Raw genomic sequence first — 15601 nt, forward strand, 5'->3', positions numbered from 1 at the left:
GATCGCAGACACACACACACACACACACACACACACACACACACACACACACACACACACACACACACACACACACACACACACACACACACACACACACACACACACACACACACACACACACACACACACACACACACACAGGGTTTCCCTTCCTCTTTAATGTGCGCAGATCTGAGGGGTTTGGAGGGCTAATTTCACGGGGGGCAGTAATTGGTGCTGGAGTGTTCCTAGCAGGGGGTTAACCAGACCTCACCCAGTGGATGAGTCCAACGGCTAGGAGCTAATGCTGGACCACCGTGGCGGCATTGGGCTCTGTTCCCACAGGAACGTGGATAACACACATTATTACCCTTCTCCTCGTCCGCCTTTTAACTCTCCTGCCGTTTCTTGCTTTCGAATATATATTTCCTGTGCATGCGTGAGTGAGGTGCGTGTTTTATCTGTTGGTCATGTTTCTGTGTGTGTGTGCATGTTTGTGGTGTTTTTGTCACTGTAAGTGTGCATGTGTTTTTGTGTGTGGGTAAATATGTCCGTAGACGTGTGTGTGTGTGTGTGTGTGTGTGTGTGTGTGTGTGTGTGTGTGTGTGTGTGTGTGTGTGTCTACGTGTGCGTAGGTGTGCGTGTCATCATGTGGGTTAATGTGTGTGGGCCTCTATTTGTGTACGTGTGTGTTTGCATGATGTGTGTTTGGGGTGCACGTGCGTGTGTGTGTGTGTGTTCCTGCCAGTGAGGATGTCATTAAGCTCCACGCGAGCAGGCGGGCGTGTCTGTTGCCTCTGGACATTTCCCCCCCCCCCCCCCCCTCACTACCCCCACCCCCCTAACCCCCCCATAACGACCCACAGGTCTCACCTTCTGCAGCACCCTGTCAGCCTCTGTCAACCCCCCCCCCCCCCCCCCGACACCAGCTCATATAAATACACACAGTGTGCTGAACTCAGTCTTTCTGTTGCAGGCTGTGAGCGCTGGCTGCCCTGGGCTGAAGTCTCACTCCTGCTTAAAGCCCATACAAACATCGCAGGTGTCGTGGCCCCTGTGTAAAGAGTGTGAAGCGTGAGAACCAATTGCGTATGGAAAGGGACCGCCGCACATGTATACCTGTGTATAGCTTTAGCCCCCCCCCCCCCCCCCCCCCAATGTTTACCACAGTGTAAACAAAATGACTTTTTTCTTTTTACCGAAAAGCATGATGGCCAGACCCACCACAGAGACCGATTCTGTGGAGCCAAACACCAGGGTGTTGTGCTGTAACCTGGTTTTAAAGTAGCCCCTATTTTACCACCAGGTGTGATGCTGATGACCCATTACAAACAATTTCACTATCTACCCGACGGTGAAATCACAAGTGTTAGAGTCCGCCCCGTGGATCAGGCGATCATTAGGGGGGGGTCGGTTCTGTTATATTTTCAGCATCGTTTTCTGGGAATGGCTAATCAGCGGCAACGACACACCTGGTGATAAGATAGAGTCAAACGCGGTCACGGACGTTGGTGGTAAACCTCCATCTTGACATACATTAACGCAGCTTCAAAAAACAGAACTGGGAAGAGAAATACAATGAAACACTTACAGCAGATCCCTTCCAGAAGCAACCCCCTTGGTCGGCCCAAGCCGGGTTAAGAACGCGTGTCTCTTCAAAGTGGATCTTGTGCAGACTGAGCTGAATTATCTACGACGTTATCTAATGATTAAACAATGCAATGATCTGAGCTTCCTCGGCTGAACATGATTGTTGCGAGGCGACCCCTGAGAAGCTGACAGACAGCGTGGGGAGAAGCGAAAAAATGTAATGCGAGGCAGTTTGTTTAATGCTGCATATCAACATGAGTTGAAACAAGCTAATTATTGTCAACAATAGACAAATCTCTCAGTGGTCGACCGAGCCGAACGGATCCGCCGCCGCGCAGTGAGCTCTGCGTGGTTTCCCTCGCGTTCTGTTACACGGCCGTCGGCCACACAGAAATAAATTGTCTCCCCGACATACACATGTTGTCATATATTGGAGGAAAAGGCGTAGAACAATATGGTTTTCATTTCATAGAGAATGATTTCCTGTGAGTCAAATATCGAGTACATTGTTTATATTTGGCGTGTCTAATTCATATTTTGCAATAAGTGCAATTCTTCTATTTGTTGCATTCTTAGTATTAGATGTATTTGTTTAGTAGCAGTAGCAGTAGTAGTAGCAGAAGATTGGTGGCAGTAGTAATAGCATAAATATTTGTGTAGAAGTATGCAATATGTTTGTGCAGTAGTAGCAGTAGATTGGTGGCAGTAGTAATAGTATAAATATTTGTGTAGAAGTATGCAATATGTTTGTGTAGTAGTAGCAGAAGTAGTAGTAGTAGCTTGGTGGCAGTAGTAATAGTGTAAGTATGCAGTAGGTTTGTGCAGCAGTAGTAGTAGCTTGGTGGCAGTAGTAATAGTGTAAGTATGCAGTAGGTTTGTGCAGCAGTAGTAGTAGCTCGGTGGCAGTAGTAATAGTGTAAGTATGCAGTAGGTTTGTGCAGCAGTAGTAGTAGCTTGGTGGCAGTAGTAATAGTGTAAGTATGCAGTAGGTTTGTGCAGCAGTAGTAGTAGCTTGGTGGCAGTAGTAATAGTGTAAGTATGCAGTAGGTTTGTGCAGCAGTAGTAGTCGTAGCATTCGTATCAGTAGTAACAGCGGTCGTAATAGAAGCGGTAATACACTAATCAGGATAAGCCTCGTCCTCCACGCCCCAGAGCAGAGAGCTCGCAGCGTGCTTAAGCCCACCCTGTGGCCGGTGTGATCGGTCCCCCCAGCGGGGGGGGCCATGGCTACTCACGGTCGCTGCAGAAGGGCCCACCGTACGTGGTCATGGTGCAGTCGCAGAAGAAGCCCTCCCAGAGCTGCAGACACACCCCCTGGTGGAGGCACGACTCCTCCGTACAGGTGGTGCTCGGCCCTGGGCCGGCGGCAGGCAGCAGGGGTCCGGGGAGGAAGGAGGGTTTGTTTAAGGTTAATGGATCGCTTTACTGTTGTTTGTTTGTTGCATTTGTATTCTTTTAACTTTGGCTTTCCTGTTCTTCTGTTGCGACACCTGCATCCCGAAATACAGCTCGTCTTATGTTATTCGCCATCACAGTTAAAAGGGAACCACGGATTTATATTTCACCACACCCCCTCTAACCTCAGGACCTCTAAGGGGAAAGGTAAGACTTCCCCACAACCAGGAGGAGAGAAGCCCTGAAAAGGAACCCAGCAGAGGGGTCTCTCCTTCTAAGGATGGCTAATATGTGGCAAAAGGGCAGCCATATAATGGTAGCATTCAAATGATTTACTGCTATTTTGTCAAATGCCTACAACTACTTAGTCATTCACCAGATGCCATTATTTAAAGCTATTTAAAGTCATTAAGGTGTAGTTAAGGGTTAGGGCATCTTGCTCAAGGATACCAACAGGGTAGGCTGCGTACATTGGGGATCAAAGCCAGTACTTTTCGGAGTTGAACACAGCGTAGGCAGACTTACTGGTAATTATTTATGCAATATAAATTCATTAGAAAACACAATATCACTATAATCCTATACATGAGTACTCGATTTGCACATAGGTGTTTGTTGACTGAAAGCAAGAGTAATCTTACTTTTGTTATGTTTTCTTCATAATAAATCTTCAAAGATACAAACAAACATAGATAAGAATTCAACACTGCTTACTGAAGTCTGGTTATTCATAAACAACTTCAGTCAATTAATTAACAACATTTGCTCTTGTTTCCCATTGTTGAGTGATTGCCATAAATGTGAAAGGGTGAGATATCATTGCATCTTGATTTGCACGCACGTCAGAACTCGAGTCATTCATTGAGCGCGAAACCTCGCGTCAAACGTGTTGACTCCGACCTCCAAACGCCCCTATACCACAGCTCACATTACATAAGCCCGTGTTTCCTCTCCCTGGCCGGATGTAGCGGGGTCTCACCTCCACAGCCGCGCTCCACCTGCCCCACCTTGTGGAGAGCGTCGGCCAGCAGGTCAGGCAGCCTGCCGTTGAGGTCGACGGAGGCCAGGCAGCCCTGGTAGCCCTCGCTGGACGCTATGAGCCGGGGCAAGCTGTTGTACATGCCCTTCCCCACCCCACCGATGTAGAGCTCGCCTGCAACACACCGAGGGGGGGGGGACCGTGGGTAAACAAAGGCAGACCGAGAGACAAACAACAAGGTGGTGGGGCTCTGCTTCCACCACCCAATGTACACAATGGAAACGGGTGTTTTTATGGGCATTATTGGTATTATTAGCATTATTTACTGTGATTTATTTATTTTTATGAATCCTTTATTCATTTATATATTCTTATTATTTATGTTGTATCATTTAGAATTTCATCTGAGTGTGGAAAACAAATAAAATAAACATGGGCATTATTTGATTGACTGTTATAATGAGGTCAGGGTTCAATGTTCACGCGTCAAATTTATTCAAAATTGAAACCGTTCAACTTCTGGATTCACATTAATCTATTAATATGCAATATTGGCCAAGAGAAACTAAAAAGAAAACATAACAACATTATCATGTGCCTCTTCAAACAGCTAATTGAAAGTTTATCTTCATTTATTTGTATTTTATACTGCACTACTGTGTGGTGTAATTATACTCTGCTCGTGGCTCAAGGGCTCTAGAAAAGCAACGACTCGACCAATTAATTACCGAGCGCACGCCGGGCTAACGACCTCATAGGCTAATTATTCACCAGAGATTACGAAGAACTTCAAATGTTGTCGGCTTGTCAAGGCAAAACAGCTACACCATTTAAACCACGCCGGAACGCATTCCTCTGCTATGATGCGTTAATGCACTTCCTCTAATAATTGTTATCATTATTCAATTCCTATTGCGGCCCCGTCCTTTATGCAGTGAGACCAATATTTTCAATCTAGGATTAATGAAGTATATCTTATCTAGTAATTATTATTAATTATTTTGACAACAGTAGTTCAGACATGAACTAGGTAAGGCTATGGTTGTTATTACATAACCAATAGCAGCTTCACGGTAGCTATGACAACAGGAGTATCTCACCCATGGTTGGTCGTTAGTAGCAGAAGGTCAGACTATGGTAGTTATTACAATAACCAATAGTAGCCTCACAGTAGCTATTACAACAGTAGTATCTCACCCATGGTTGGTAGAGAGTAACAGAAGGTTAGACTTTGGTCATTATTATAATAACCTATAGAAGCTGCCTAGTAGCTATGACAACGTTAGTATCCCACACATGAATTGTAGCTACAAGAAGACAGTCTGTCGACTGTGGTTCTGCGAGGTGACGAGGCACTTACCTTTGAGGTCCAGGTTGCGGGCCCCGTTGGAGTGCTGTGTGACGGTGTGCGCGTCTATCTTGAGCGTGTGCACGTTGCCGGCGTCGCGCGACACCACCACGTTGTGCCACTGGTTGTCGTTGAGCGGCTTGTCCGAGTTGCCCTTCATCAGCGACGGCCCGTTGCCAAGGTCGAACACGTAGTGGATGTAGCTGGGGGGGACACAGGGACAGCTGGGGGGTCAGTGGATGTAGCTGGGGGGGGGGGGCAGTCGTGGGGGTCAGTAAGGCATGCTTTATTCAGGGAGCACCTTTTCAGAGTAAACGCTACAAAATGCTTAACGCAATGATAAGAGGTCAACACATGCACGCACGCACGCACGCACACACAGTCATATTTACAACCACACACACACAAACACGGATAGAGAAACACACACACACACACAAACCAATAGACATATTTACAACCACACACACACAGACACAGACACACACACACACACAGACACACTCATTCACAAACACACACACAAATATCAACAACCACACACACACAAACACAAATAGAGAAACTACACACACACACACACACACACACACACACACCCACACAAATATCGACAACCACACACACACAAAATCAGATAGAGAAACATACACACACACACACACACACACACACCACACACACACACACAGAGACATGCACACAGAAACATAAACCCACACACAGATGTGCATATGTGGACAAAGACGCAGACAGACCCACGTACATACACACTGAATATAGTTATTCGGTAAAGAAGGAATATATAGTGCGTTGGCAGTAATCATTGACAACGCGACACAATAACAAACAGTACTGCACATGAAATCAAGCCTGCGGTTTATTGTTGAGTGTTGAATTAAATCAAGCGTTCCTCATCAATCTCGAAGAAACAGTGATGAGTAAACATTCTGCAGGGCTGCTCTGCGCCAACAGTATTGCTCCATGGCAATTGCTGTATGGTATTTTGTTATTTTGTAACTATTGGAACAACTTTTAATCTACTTTTATTTGAATGCTTTATTCATTCAGCTATCTGCAAGAAGGCCGATATAAATTGGGAGAATATTCCCAATATTTCCCAATAGGGTGTTTGACAAGCCACTTCTGGAACACCCAAAAGGTTGTTGGTTTGCACCCAAATGAAGTCTGCTGAGGTCCACCTGCAGATATCCAAGAGCACTGATGTTCAACCTGTGGTACGTGTACCACTGTTGGTAAGCAAGGGTATTGCAGTGGGTATGTGGGTATTTATTCTTGAAATAATAATTCACAGTCATAGAATGATTCCAAAGAAAATGGTTGCATCAGAAATATTGTTCAGTAAATAAAGACGTGTGGCTTGTTATTTTAAAAATACTGTTGCTTTGTGCATTTCATCACATATTTTCCATTTGAATGTTTTCCATCGACGTTTTGGGATAGTTTGTGTTTGCTAAATAAACACACTGGAGGCATAAGCGGCGTTGCTGACTTCTGCTCTCCCCTGGTCATGGCCTTCTTGCTGTAATAGTTGTGTTTAAAGGGGGGGGGGGCACTTTTTCCATATGTATATTTATAAAAAAATTACAGTTTGCTTATGAGGTCGTCCGTGAAAGTACCTGATTCCAATTGAATGGTGCAACTTAATTCAAGAGGGGGGAAACACCGTCCCAGAGCAAGAGTAGCTTTGGGTCATAGTGTCTGCTAATGAAGTCTTACTACATAAGTACAAAGGGTGTTTGAAATCCATTGCTACACGTGCACGTGCACAAGTCTGGTTGCTTAAGGAGTCCTGGTCATGCAGCATTTACCTTTGTAGTTGCAGCATTATTGATTCTATGCTTAGATTATTTAAGCTCGCTTGTAAGAGACTATGTACTATGAATACATGTAACAGACCCAAAACTATGAAAGTTTAAACATTTCTACTATTAGCTTGAACCCTATTTAGCAGACGTTTTAATCCGAAACAAGCTAACAGTGATTCTGTTAGTTTGTTAGAATATTTCCACAAGGAGTCACACACCCTGACAACTACACTATTCATCTGGTCTACCCCACAAGTGTATCTGTAAACTGCAACTGGTGCAGAACTCTGCTGCCTGTATTATCACCAGAACCCCATCCACCGAACACATCCCTGCTATCCTCAAACAGCTACACTGGCTCCCTGTTCCACACTGCCGTAACTTTAAGATTCTTCTCCTCACCTTCAAGGCCCTCTATAACCTCGCTCCTCCATACCTCTCTGAGCTCCTAGTGCCTCACACTCCCTCCCGAACTCTCCGCTTCCTCCTCCCTCTGCCCGCTGGTCCACGATGGGGCTCAGAGCTTTCACCCCCTCTGCCCCTCGCCTCTGGAACTCTCTCCCACTATCCACCCATAGTATAGAGCCTCTCGCCACCTTTAAAACCTCCATCAAAACTCACTTGTTCCGACTGGCCTATCCCACTTAACTCCACCTCCCAGCCAATTTAATGAATATGATGCATTGTTTATACTTAAAATGTGTTTTTTTAAACTGTTTTAAATTGTTTGTCTTAACTGTAAGGCGACCTTCAGAGTTTTGAAAGGCACCCTGAAACAAAATGTATTATTATTATTATTAGTATTATTATTATCATCATCACCATGAACACCTCCACTACCATCACCATTATCCTCCTCCTAAACAACCTCAGCCCCACCGCCCTCCTCCTCCTCCTCCTCCTCACTCACCCTTTCACCAGCTCCACCACGATGAAGTCGCTGCCGTCGCCCGAGTTGTAGAGGATGAGGCCGTCAGGCGTGGGGGTCTTGAACTGGAAGAAGAGGTGCATGGAGGCGTAGGCCTGCAGCGTGGAGAAGGCCATGTAGCTCTCCTGGCTGCCGAAGCTGACGGGGTTGGCCACGATGTGGCGCATGCCGAAGCGGGCGTTGAGCTCGCAGTAGGAGATGTCGCCGTTCTTGCACTGGTCCAGGTAGGGCGCGCCGTTGAACACCAGCGACTGCAGGTGGCCGATGAAGTTGGAGGGCATGACGGAGATGAAGCGGCGCTCCGTCATGATGCCCGTCTCCACGCTGTTGAACTCCAGCCGGGTGTGGGCGCCGGTCATGTGACCTGGGGGTGGGGGGGCATGTGTTTTGATTTTTTATTTCACCTTTCTTTATGCAGCAAGTCTCGTTGAGGTGAAGCACCTCTGTTGAGTCAGCACAATCACAAACATGACAATGAATAACACAAAAATTCAATGAACGTCTTTATATTATTTAAATGTGGTCATAATCAATGAATAATTCCCCATCTAAATCAAATGAAGCGTCGACCGCAATTGAAATTGGCGATTTGACAAATGGAGCACTTACTTTTGGTGAATGATGCCATATTTACTTACATTTGGTTTGTGTTGTGCATATTGTACTGAAGTCAATGTACTGTGCAATGAGAAGCTGCTGGCATTCTGCTGCATTAGTTTATCTTAAGGGGACTTGTGTAATTTACTGCAATGCTTTCCAAAGAAAAAGCACTTTGCCTTCCCACATTTATCTAACATTTCACGATACGGCCCACTTATCAGGCACGCCGACTGATTAGTACCAAGCTATTTATTGAGTTTGATGCACTGTCCACATTAACAAAGAGGGAAGATAAGCAGCTCACCTAAACACTATAGCCTAAACCCCAGTTTAATCTATTAAATATATAATGCTTCCATAATGGAGAAAGAGTACTTTTGAGGCGTGTATATGATTAAGTATATTAATGGGACTTTCAAATGATCTGCATTTTTCACGTCACCCCCTTCGTTTGGCGCATGGGTTTAGTGTGTGCCAAAGGTGCCACCACAGATTAAATCTGAACATTTGACATGGGTGAAATTGTAAGGACATGGTTATGAATCCTACACATCATGGGAATGATGGCCAGAAGAACTCTGCATAGTTTTCAAACATGAAACTAGACCTTCCATCGACTTGTTTGGTGAGAGCAGGGTCTTTTACAGATCCTTATCTACCGAAGCTTCCACAGGCCTGTTCCCGTCTCCCTTCTTCAGACAGGCCCCTATCAAATATTCCAAAGACCTGGTTGAGTCCAGCCATTTACAGACCCAGACTCCTTCCACATACCGGCTTGGGCCAAACCTTCTTCAAACCCAATCCTAGACTCGCATCCAATAATAGACAGATTCCACCTCAACTAGCATAGTCAAGGTTCTGCATTCTTCCCAGTGCTACAAGACTGACTGGGTTGCATGGGTTGACTGGCTCTGCAAATCATTCAAGAAACTCAAATCCTGCCCAGTCCTAACTATGGACTTACCTATAGGTCCTACCTATTGGTTCTCCCAATGTGTCCTACCTATAGGTCCTACCTATGGGCAGGTAGGACCCAGATAGACCCATAGGGTCTAGGTAGGACCTATAGGTCCTATCTATAAGTCCTACTTATAGGTCCTACCTATGGGTCTACCTATAGGTAGGACCTATATGTCCTACCTATGGGTCTACCTATAGGTCCCACCTAATAATAATAATAATAATGGATTGAATTTATATAGCGCTTCTCTAGGCACTCAAAACGCTTTACAGTGAAGGGGGGACCTCACTAAGCACCACCAGTGTGTAGCACCCACTTGGGTGATGCACGGCAGCCAATCTGCGCCAGAACGCTCACCACACACCAGCTTGAGGTGGAGAATGAGGGGATTAATGAGTCAGCCAATTATACAGGAGGATGTTTAGGGGGCCTCACTGAATGAGCCTGGTTGGGCCAGGACACCAGGGAAACCCCTACTCTTTGCGATGAGTGCCCTGGGATCTTTTATGAACTCAGTGAGTCAGGACCTCGGTTTTACGTCTCCTCCGAAGGACGGAGAAGATCTTACATATAGGTCCTACCTATAGGTCCTACCTATGGTTGCTACCTATTGAGCCTACCTATTGTTCCTACCTATGGGTTCTACAATGGCTAGTACCTATAGGTCCTACTTAAGGGTGCTACCAATTGATCTACCCATGGCTTCCTCCCGCTCCTACCTGTGGGTCGCATGGCTGCTACCTATGTCTCCTACCCCTGGCCCCATAGGTCGTATGGCTCCTACCCACCTTCCACGGTGACGTTGTCCACGGACAGCTGCAGGTTCTTCCCCCGGCGGACCACCTTCACCGTGTGCCACTCGTTGTCGTTGAGCTTCTGTCCCACCACCAGCATCTCAGGACCTTTACCTGGAGGCAGAGAGGGGGGAGGTGATCGTCTCCTCAGGGCCGGGCTGCCGGGGAGGTCCACGGCCAGGGGGGGTGGGGTCCACGGCCGCGGACCACCTCGCCACCTCTCCCACGAGAGCATCACCCTTCCAGTGGTGATCTATGTGGACCTCTGGTGTCTGTGGTCGTTGTTCTGATCTGCAGGGCCGAGTCGCCTTTACACTTTGGACGTTTGCGTACGCTCATCGGAGGAAACGTAACGAGTACATCAATACAAGCTGAAATCTATTGCATCATATCATAAAATAAAATCTGTTGGCTGTGTGTCCGATTCTGGAGGGCAGGGTGACTGTGGTGGTTTGAGTTAAGCCCAAAGGTTCTGGGATTGTTCCCCGACGTCCACTAACTTAATTACCTGTCTCTGTATCCAATAGGGGTGTGATCTATCGGCATCTCGCGATTCGATTCGAATAATTTCATGGGGTCGAGATCAATTTCAATTCTTAAGGTCATGATATTATTCGCATTTCAAAATTGATCCTTGGTTCAGTACATAGGACTGCTTGTTTTCAGGATCTAATCCAGTCTTCTGTTAAAACGTTATATCCACTGATTACATAATGCAATGCAGATTTCTGCAATTGACTTCTTACTTTAATCTATTTTTTCCACCCCCTCTAGTATTCACTGTCTAACCCCTACCTGCTCCTTAATGATCTGTCTCTGTATTCAGTGTCTAACCCCTACCTGCTCCTTAATGACCTGTCTCTGAATTCACTGTCTAACCCCTCCCTGCTCCTTAATGACCTGTCTCTGTATTCACTGTCTAACCCCTACCTGCTCCTTAAAGGTCCCATGACATGCCACCAGGTGTGGTGCGATTAGCCGTTACAAGCCGTTTAGGAAATCTGCCCCTTATGCCCTGGTGCCATGTCATGGGACCTTTAATGACCTGTCTATTTTCACCATCTAACCACTACCTGCTTCTAAATCACCCGTCTCTCGTCTCTCACTGTCTAACCCCTACCTTGCTCATTAATCTCCTGTCTCTGTATTCATTGCCTAAACCCTGCCTGCTCCTTAATTACCCATCTCTGTATTCACCATCTAACCCCTACCAGCTTCCAAATCACCCGTCTCTGTAGTTACTGTTAGTCGCTAAATAAGTGTGACCTACAGTGAATCACTGCATAGTAAATAGTAAAAACCAACCCAAACACATACGCATGAACGCGGCCAATCTCTCAGCAACGCCAGGCTTCATTTGGAAGATGCGTAAGTAAGCAGCGAGCCGCGGTAAGCAGTCACGGGGAGGGGAGAGGGAGGGGTGCATGCCAGCCTCTCTGCACTACTTCGCTGCCTCCCTCCCTCCCTCCCCACTCCCCCCTCCCCTCCCCTCCCCTCCCTGCGTGTTTCCAGCACTCGTATGGAAATAGGTCACAGCTTGCCACTGCGGCAGCGTCAGCCCCAATCAGCCGCCCGCAACAGGCCGACACAGCAGTTCAAAAGAACTCCTGACACTGGGTCGGGGAGGAATCTAATTGGCCGTGCCTAACCCACCGCCGACCCCCCCCCCAACACACACACACACCGCCCCCCACTTTCCCCCCCCTCCCCCTCCTCCTCCTCCAAGTGGGCCTTGGGGGGACGTGAGCCAGAGACCACGGGCGCTGGCGAGTGTCTGGGTGGGGAGGTTCTTGGTGCGAGACAAACCCAACGAGACCGCGATTCCTCCGCACAACGCACGCACGCACTGTGTACCCAACCAAACATGTCAAGTGATGTTCCTCCCCCCCCCCCCCCTCTCTCCGCAGTGTTTTCGCAGTGTGTGCATGCGTGTTTTGTTAGTGATTTGAGAATAGAATCCGTTTTCACACTGCAGGGCCAAATAAATTGGTCTCGGTATGATGTGGAATTGATTTTTTAATTGAATAGCCTGGGAGAGGTGGGAGATAATACCATCTGCGATATCTGGTCCAGGGCAGAACAGAACCAAAGAGGGGGAAGACTGAGAGAGTCCACAAAGAAACCAACCGCTGTCTTCTGGTTGGGAGACTCAAACTTAGTTGTCGTCCCCCGACTATTGGATCCATAAGATCTCCCTCTCTTTCTGTGTGTATGTGTTTGACTACAGTCGATGTGCGCGTGTGTGTTTCAATGCTATTTCTATCCAAGCCCTTCCTCATCTTTGGGCTGGTGCTATTCCTGGTCTCAAAGGTAATTTATCAACCTGAAACCGACACTTAGAACGATATAGAACGATGAATGGCCATTGTCATAGATATATGCCCTTTGGCAGCAGATCTATCTATAACTAAATGGGAGTATTGAAATCATATGTATACAATATACACAAGTATTCTTTCCAACGATGATTCAACAATCCACCTCGAGTCAAACACTTATAGTTTTGTATGGCTAAGGGGGATGTTTATAACTTCAAAGTGGTATTAGTTTTAAATGCAGCAGTAGCTGTACTACATATGGTGCATATTCATATGCATTTATGTGCTGCCTAAGCGCTACAATAAGTACTCATTACTGAAGTGGTGAAGTCTCATTGGAGACTGGAGGAAAATATCTGGAAGTCCCTGTTTGATCTATTGTGATCTCTGGCTTAATCGGAGGGGGGGGGATGGTGATTAGATTATTCATGTTACATAAAGAACACTTCAAAGGTATCTTTCCTATAGATCAGCATAATAACTCCCTAGGGGGTCAGACTTGGGAGCATATTTTATGAGGGCCTCTTTGTAAAAACAAACTCATTTAAAAAGGTGAAGTTATATAATTATATGAATTATATATATCGATGTCTCTTCTGGGCTCTTTTAAGTGAATATCCTGCAAAGGTCGCAACCTATATTTCCCAGACATGTTAATTTATTTCCTTTGCCCCCCCCCCCCCCCCCTCCCCGTTGTGGAGAGAGCTTGTCTCATTAGATGTTTGGCCCTACCTCACAAAATGGAAGTGTTTTAGTTGTTCTAATGCGTTTGTTTGTTTTCTTCCTGTGGTCCACTGAGACCTCAAGGCTGTGACAAGACAAATTAGAGTTGCACTATGAGACAAAAAACATTCACTTTCATTTACTCATCCCGTGTTTGGGTTCTTTGCATATCTAAATGTTGTCAGAGGTGGACCATGGGGTAACTACTTTGTACACTTATTCTCTTCTGGTCTTTATAAAAACGTTTTTTTTTTTCTCCAAATGGTTGTAATTGTTGTTTTGCCTAACCTGTCCATCAGAGTAGTATGGGTACCTGGGAAGGGAAAACATTTGAAGATGATAAATTATGGTACGATGCCCTCTGCTGGAAGAGCGGGGGAACCAGCAGCATCCAGGCAGATAACGTCATAGCAACTGTTCTTATCGGTCTGCATCGCTCACTGCTTTCAAAGGCAATAACTCGCCTGACATACACACACACGCACACACACATCTACACACACACACACGCACACACACACAGACACACACATGCACGCGCACACAGAAACATGTTCACGCAATGACACAAGTAGCACACGCCAACACACACATACACGCAAGTCAACACACACTAACCCTAACCATTCTTGCTTAGTCCTATTTTTAAATGTATCAATATTAAATGTTGAGTGAAGCTAAAGTGGACCGATATATATTTTAGGAAAGTGACACCAGTAAACCAAGACAGTGGTATAAAATATGTTATTTATGTTCTGAGATGTACTTAGAATTGTTATTTATAAGTCTATATATATGCTGCAGACTTTTATAAGTTATGCTGTACAGTGTATAGATTATGAAACCTTCTTACAGGCTGTATAGAAAAGGATTTAACATTTGTACATCATCTAAAAAATAGTTAACTTGAGTGTGAACGATAACCTAATTAACATATTATTTCATATAGTTGGGCTTATATAAATGGCATCGGGTGGAATACGTTTGTTTGCTCAGTAATGGCCGTTAAATGTGAACTAATCACGCTCGCTAATTAAATACAATTAAAGCCAAAGACATAACAGTCTGCACCCTGCGGTGAACTAAGGTCTCAAGTTATGTACAATAAACATGCACCTCCTCCTCTGGAAAATCGATATTATCAGCGAGCAGCCTATTTTCCGCCACATCCTCTTCCTCGTTAATTTCCCCCTGCTTCCCTAACATAAACCAACTCCTCTCCCCCCCCCCCCCCCCCGCCCCCCCCCCCCTCCCCCCCCCCGCCCCCCTCCTCCTCAGTATATTGCAGCCACCATCTAGCGGATCAATACACTAACTGATTCCTCCAATTAATTCGGCCTCTCCGGGTACAAAGACTGGCTAATTAATGAAATCAATGAGAGTGTTGTTCAAGTTTCCCCCCCCAACTTCAAAGTCAAATAAATAATTAAAGGCGATGGAAGCATTGTCATGCAGAGTGAGTCGCCCTGGCCCCGCTGGCCTCATTGAGATGCAGGGGCCGTCGCGGCGGAGCCTTCGGGAGTAACCAGGGGACACACTCTGAGATCTGCGGAGGTTCCACAGAAGGGGGCATTAATAATTAGCCCGTTTTGATTAAAACTCTGAAAATGTCAACAGAAAAGGGGAGAGCGTGTTTGGGTGGGAATTAAGACCCTCCACTGCTCAAACCGACGGCAGTTGGTTTAAATCCCCTTGAATGTATAAAATGTTGTGTGTCATGGCGTGTTAAGGCTTTACTAGAATAAAGTCTGCGGTGGTACAATTCCCAGCGCCAAAACATGCAGAGAATGCATTATCATATAATTAGAATTATGGTAAACATTGAGTAATAACACATTAAGGGATATTTTTACTATCATATTAACGCTGATTCATTTAAACCCAAATTAAAAAACAGAAGAATACATTTTCGGAGGATCAAATATAGAGTTAAGAGCGTGAAATGATATTCTTAAAGCTTACGCTTATTCCTTGCTTAACCACAGCTTGTGTGTAAATGTTATTGAATGTTTCTAGCCCATTTTATTCATCAATACTATAAACGAATTACTTTTTTTGTTCACACATTATACGGTCTAAATTGCCTTGTATTCACGATGTCACCAAAATACACAATCCCGCGTTTTAATTGTATCCGTTATGAAATGCGGAACA

General features: G+C 45.7%; 2 protein-coding genes across 2 annotated transcripts in view; one reads left to right on the top strand and one right to left on the bottom strand.

The window, feature by feature from the left end:
* nherf4b (NHERF family PDZ scaffold protein 4b) overlaps window positions 1–15601 on the top strand; it is a 205643-nt gene that overhangs the window by 187173 nt on the left and 2869 nt on the right. The gene's annotated exons all lie outside the window — the stretch shown is intronic.
* nrxn2a (neurexin 2a) overlaps window positions 1–15601 on the bottom strand; it is a 91920-nt gene that overhangs the window by 25727 nt on the left and 50592 nt on the right. The window contains exons 12-16 of the mRNA XM_060056227.1: window positions 10401–10520; window positions 8034–8415; window positions 5307–5497; window positions 3947–4120; window positions 2808–2927 (exon numbers count right to left, since the gene is read on the bottom strand). Of these exons, the coding sequence (XP_059912210.1) occupies window positions 2808–2927; window positions 3947–4120; window positions 5307–5497; window positions 8034–8415; window positions 10401–10520 (987 nt within the window). The remainder of the gene's footprint in view (window positions 1–2807; window positions 2928–3946; window positions 4121–5306; window positions 5498–8033; window positions 8416–10400; window positions 10521–15601) is intronic.

Source organism: Gadus macrocephalus, chromosome 7 (assembly GCF_031168955.1).
Source record: "Gadus macrocephalus chromosome 7, ASM3116895v1".
In the NCBI taxonomy this organism is placed as follows: domain Eukaryota; kingdom Metazoa; phylum Chordata; class Actinopteri; order Gadiformes; family Gadidae; genus Gadus; species Gadus macrocephalus.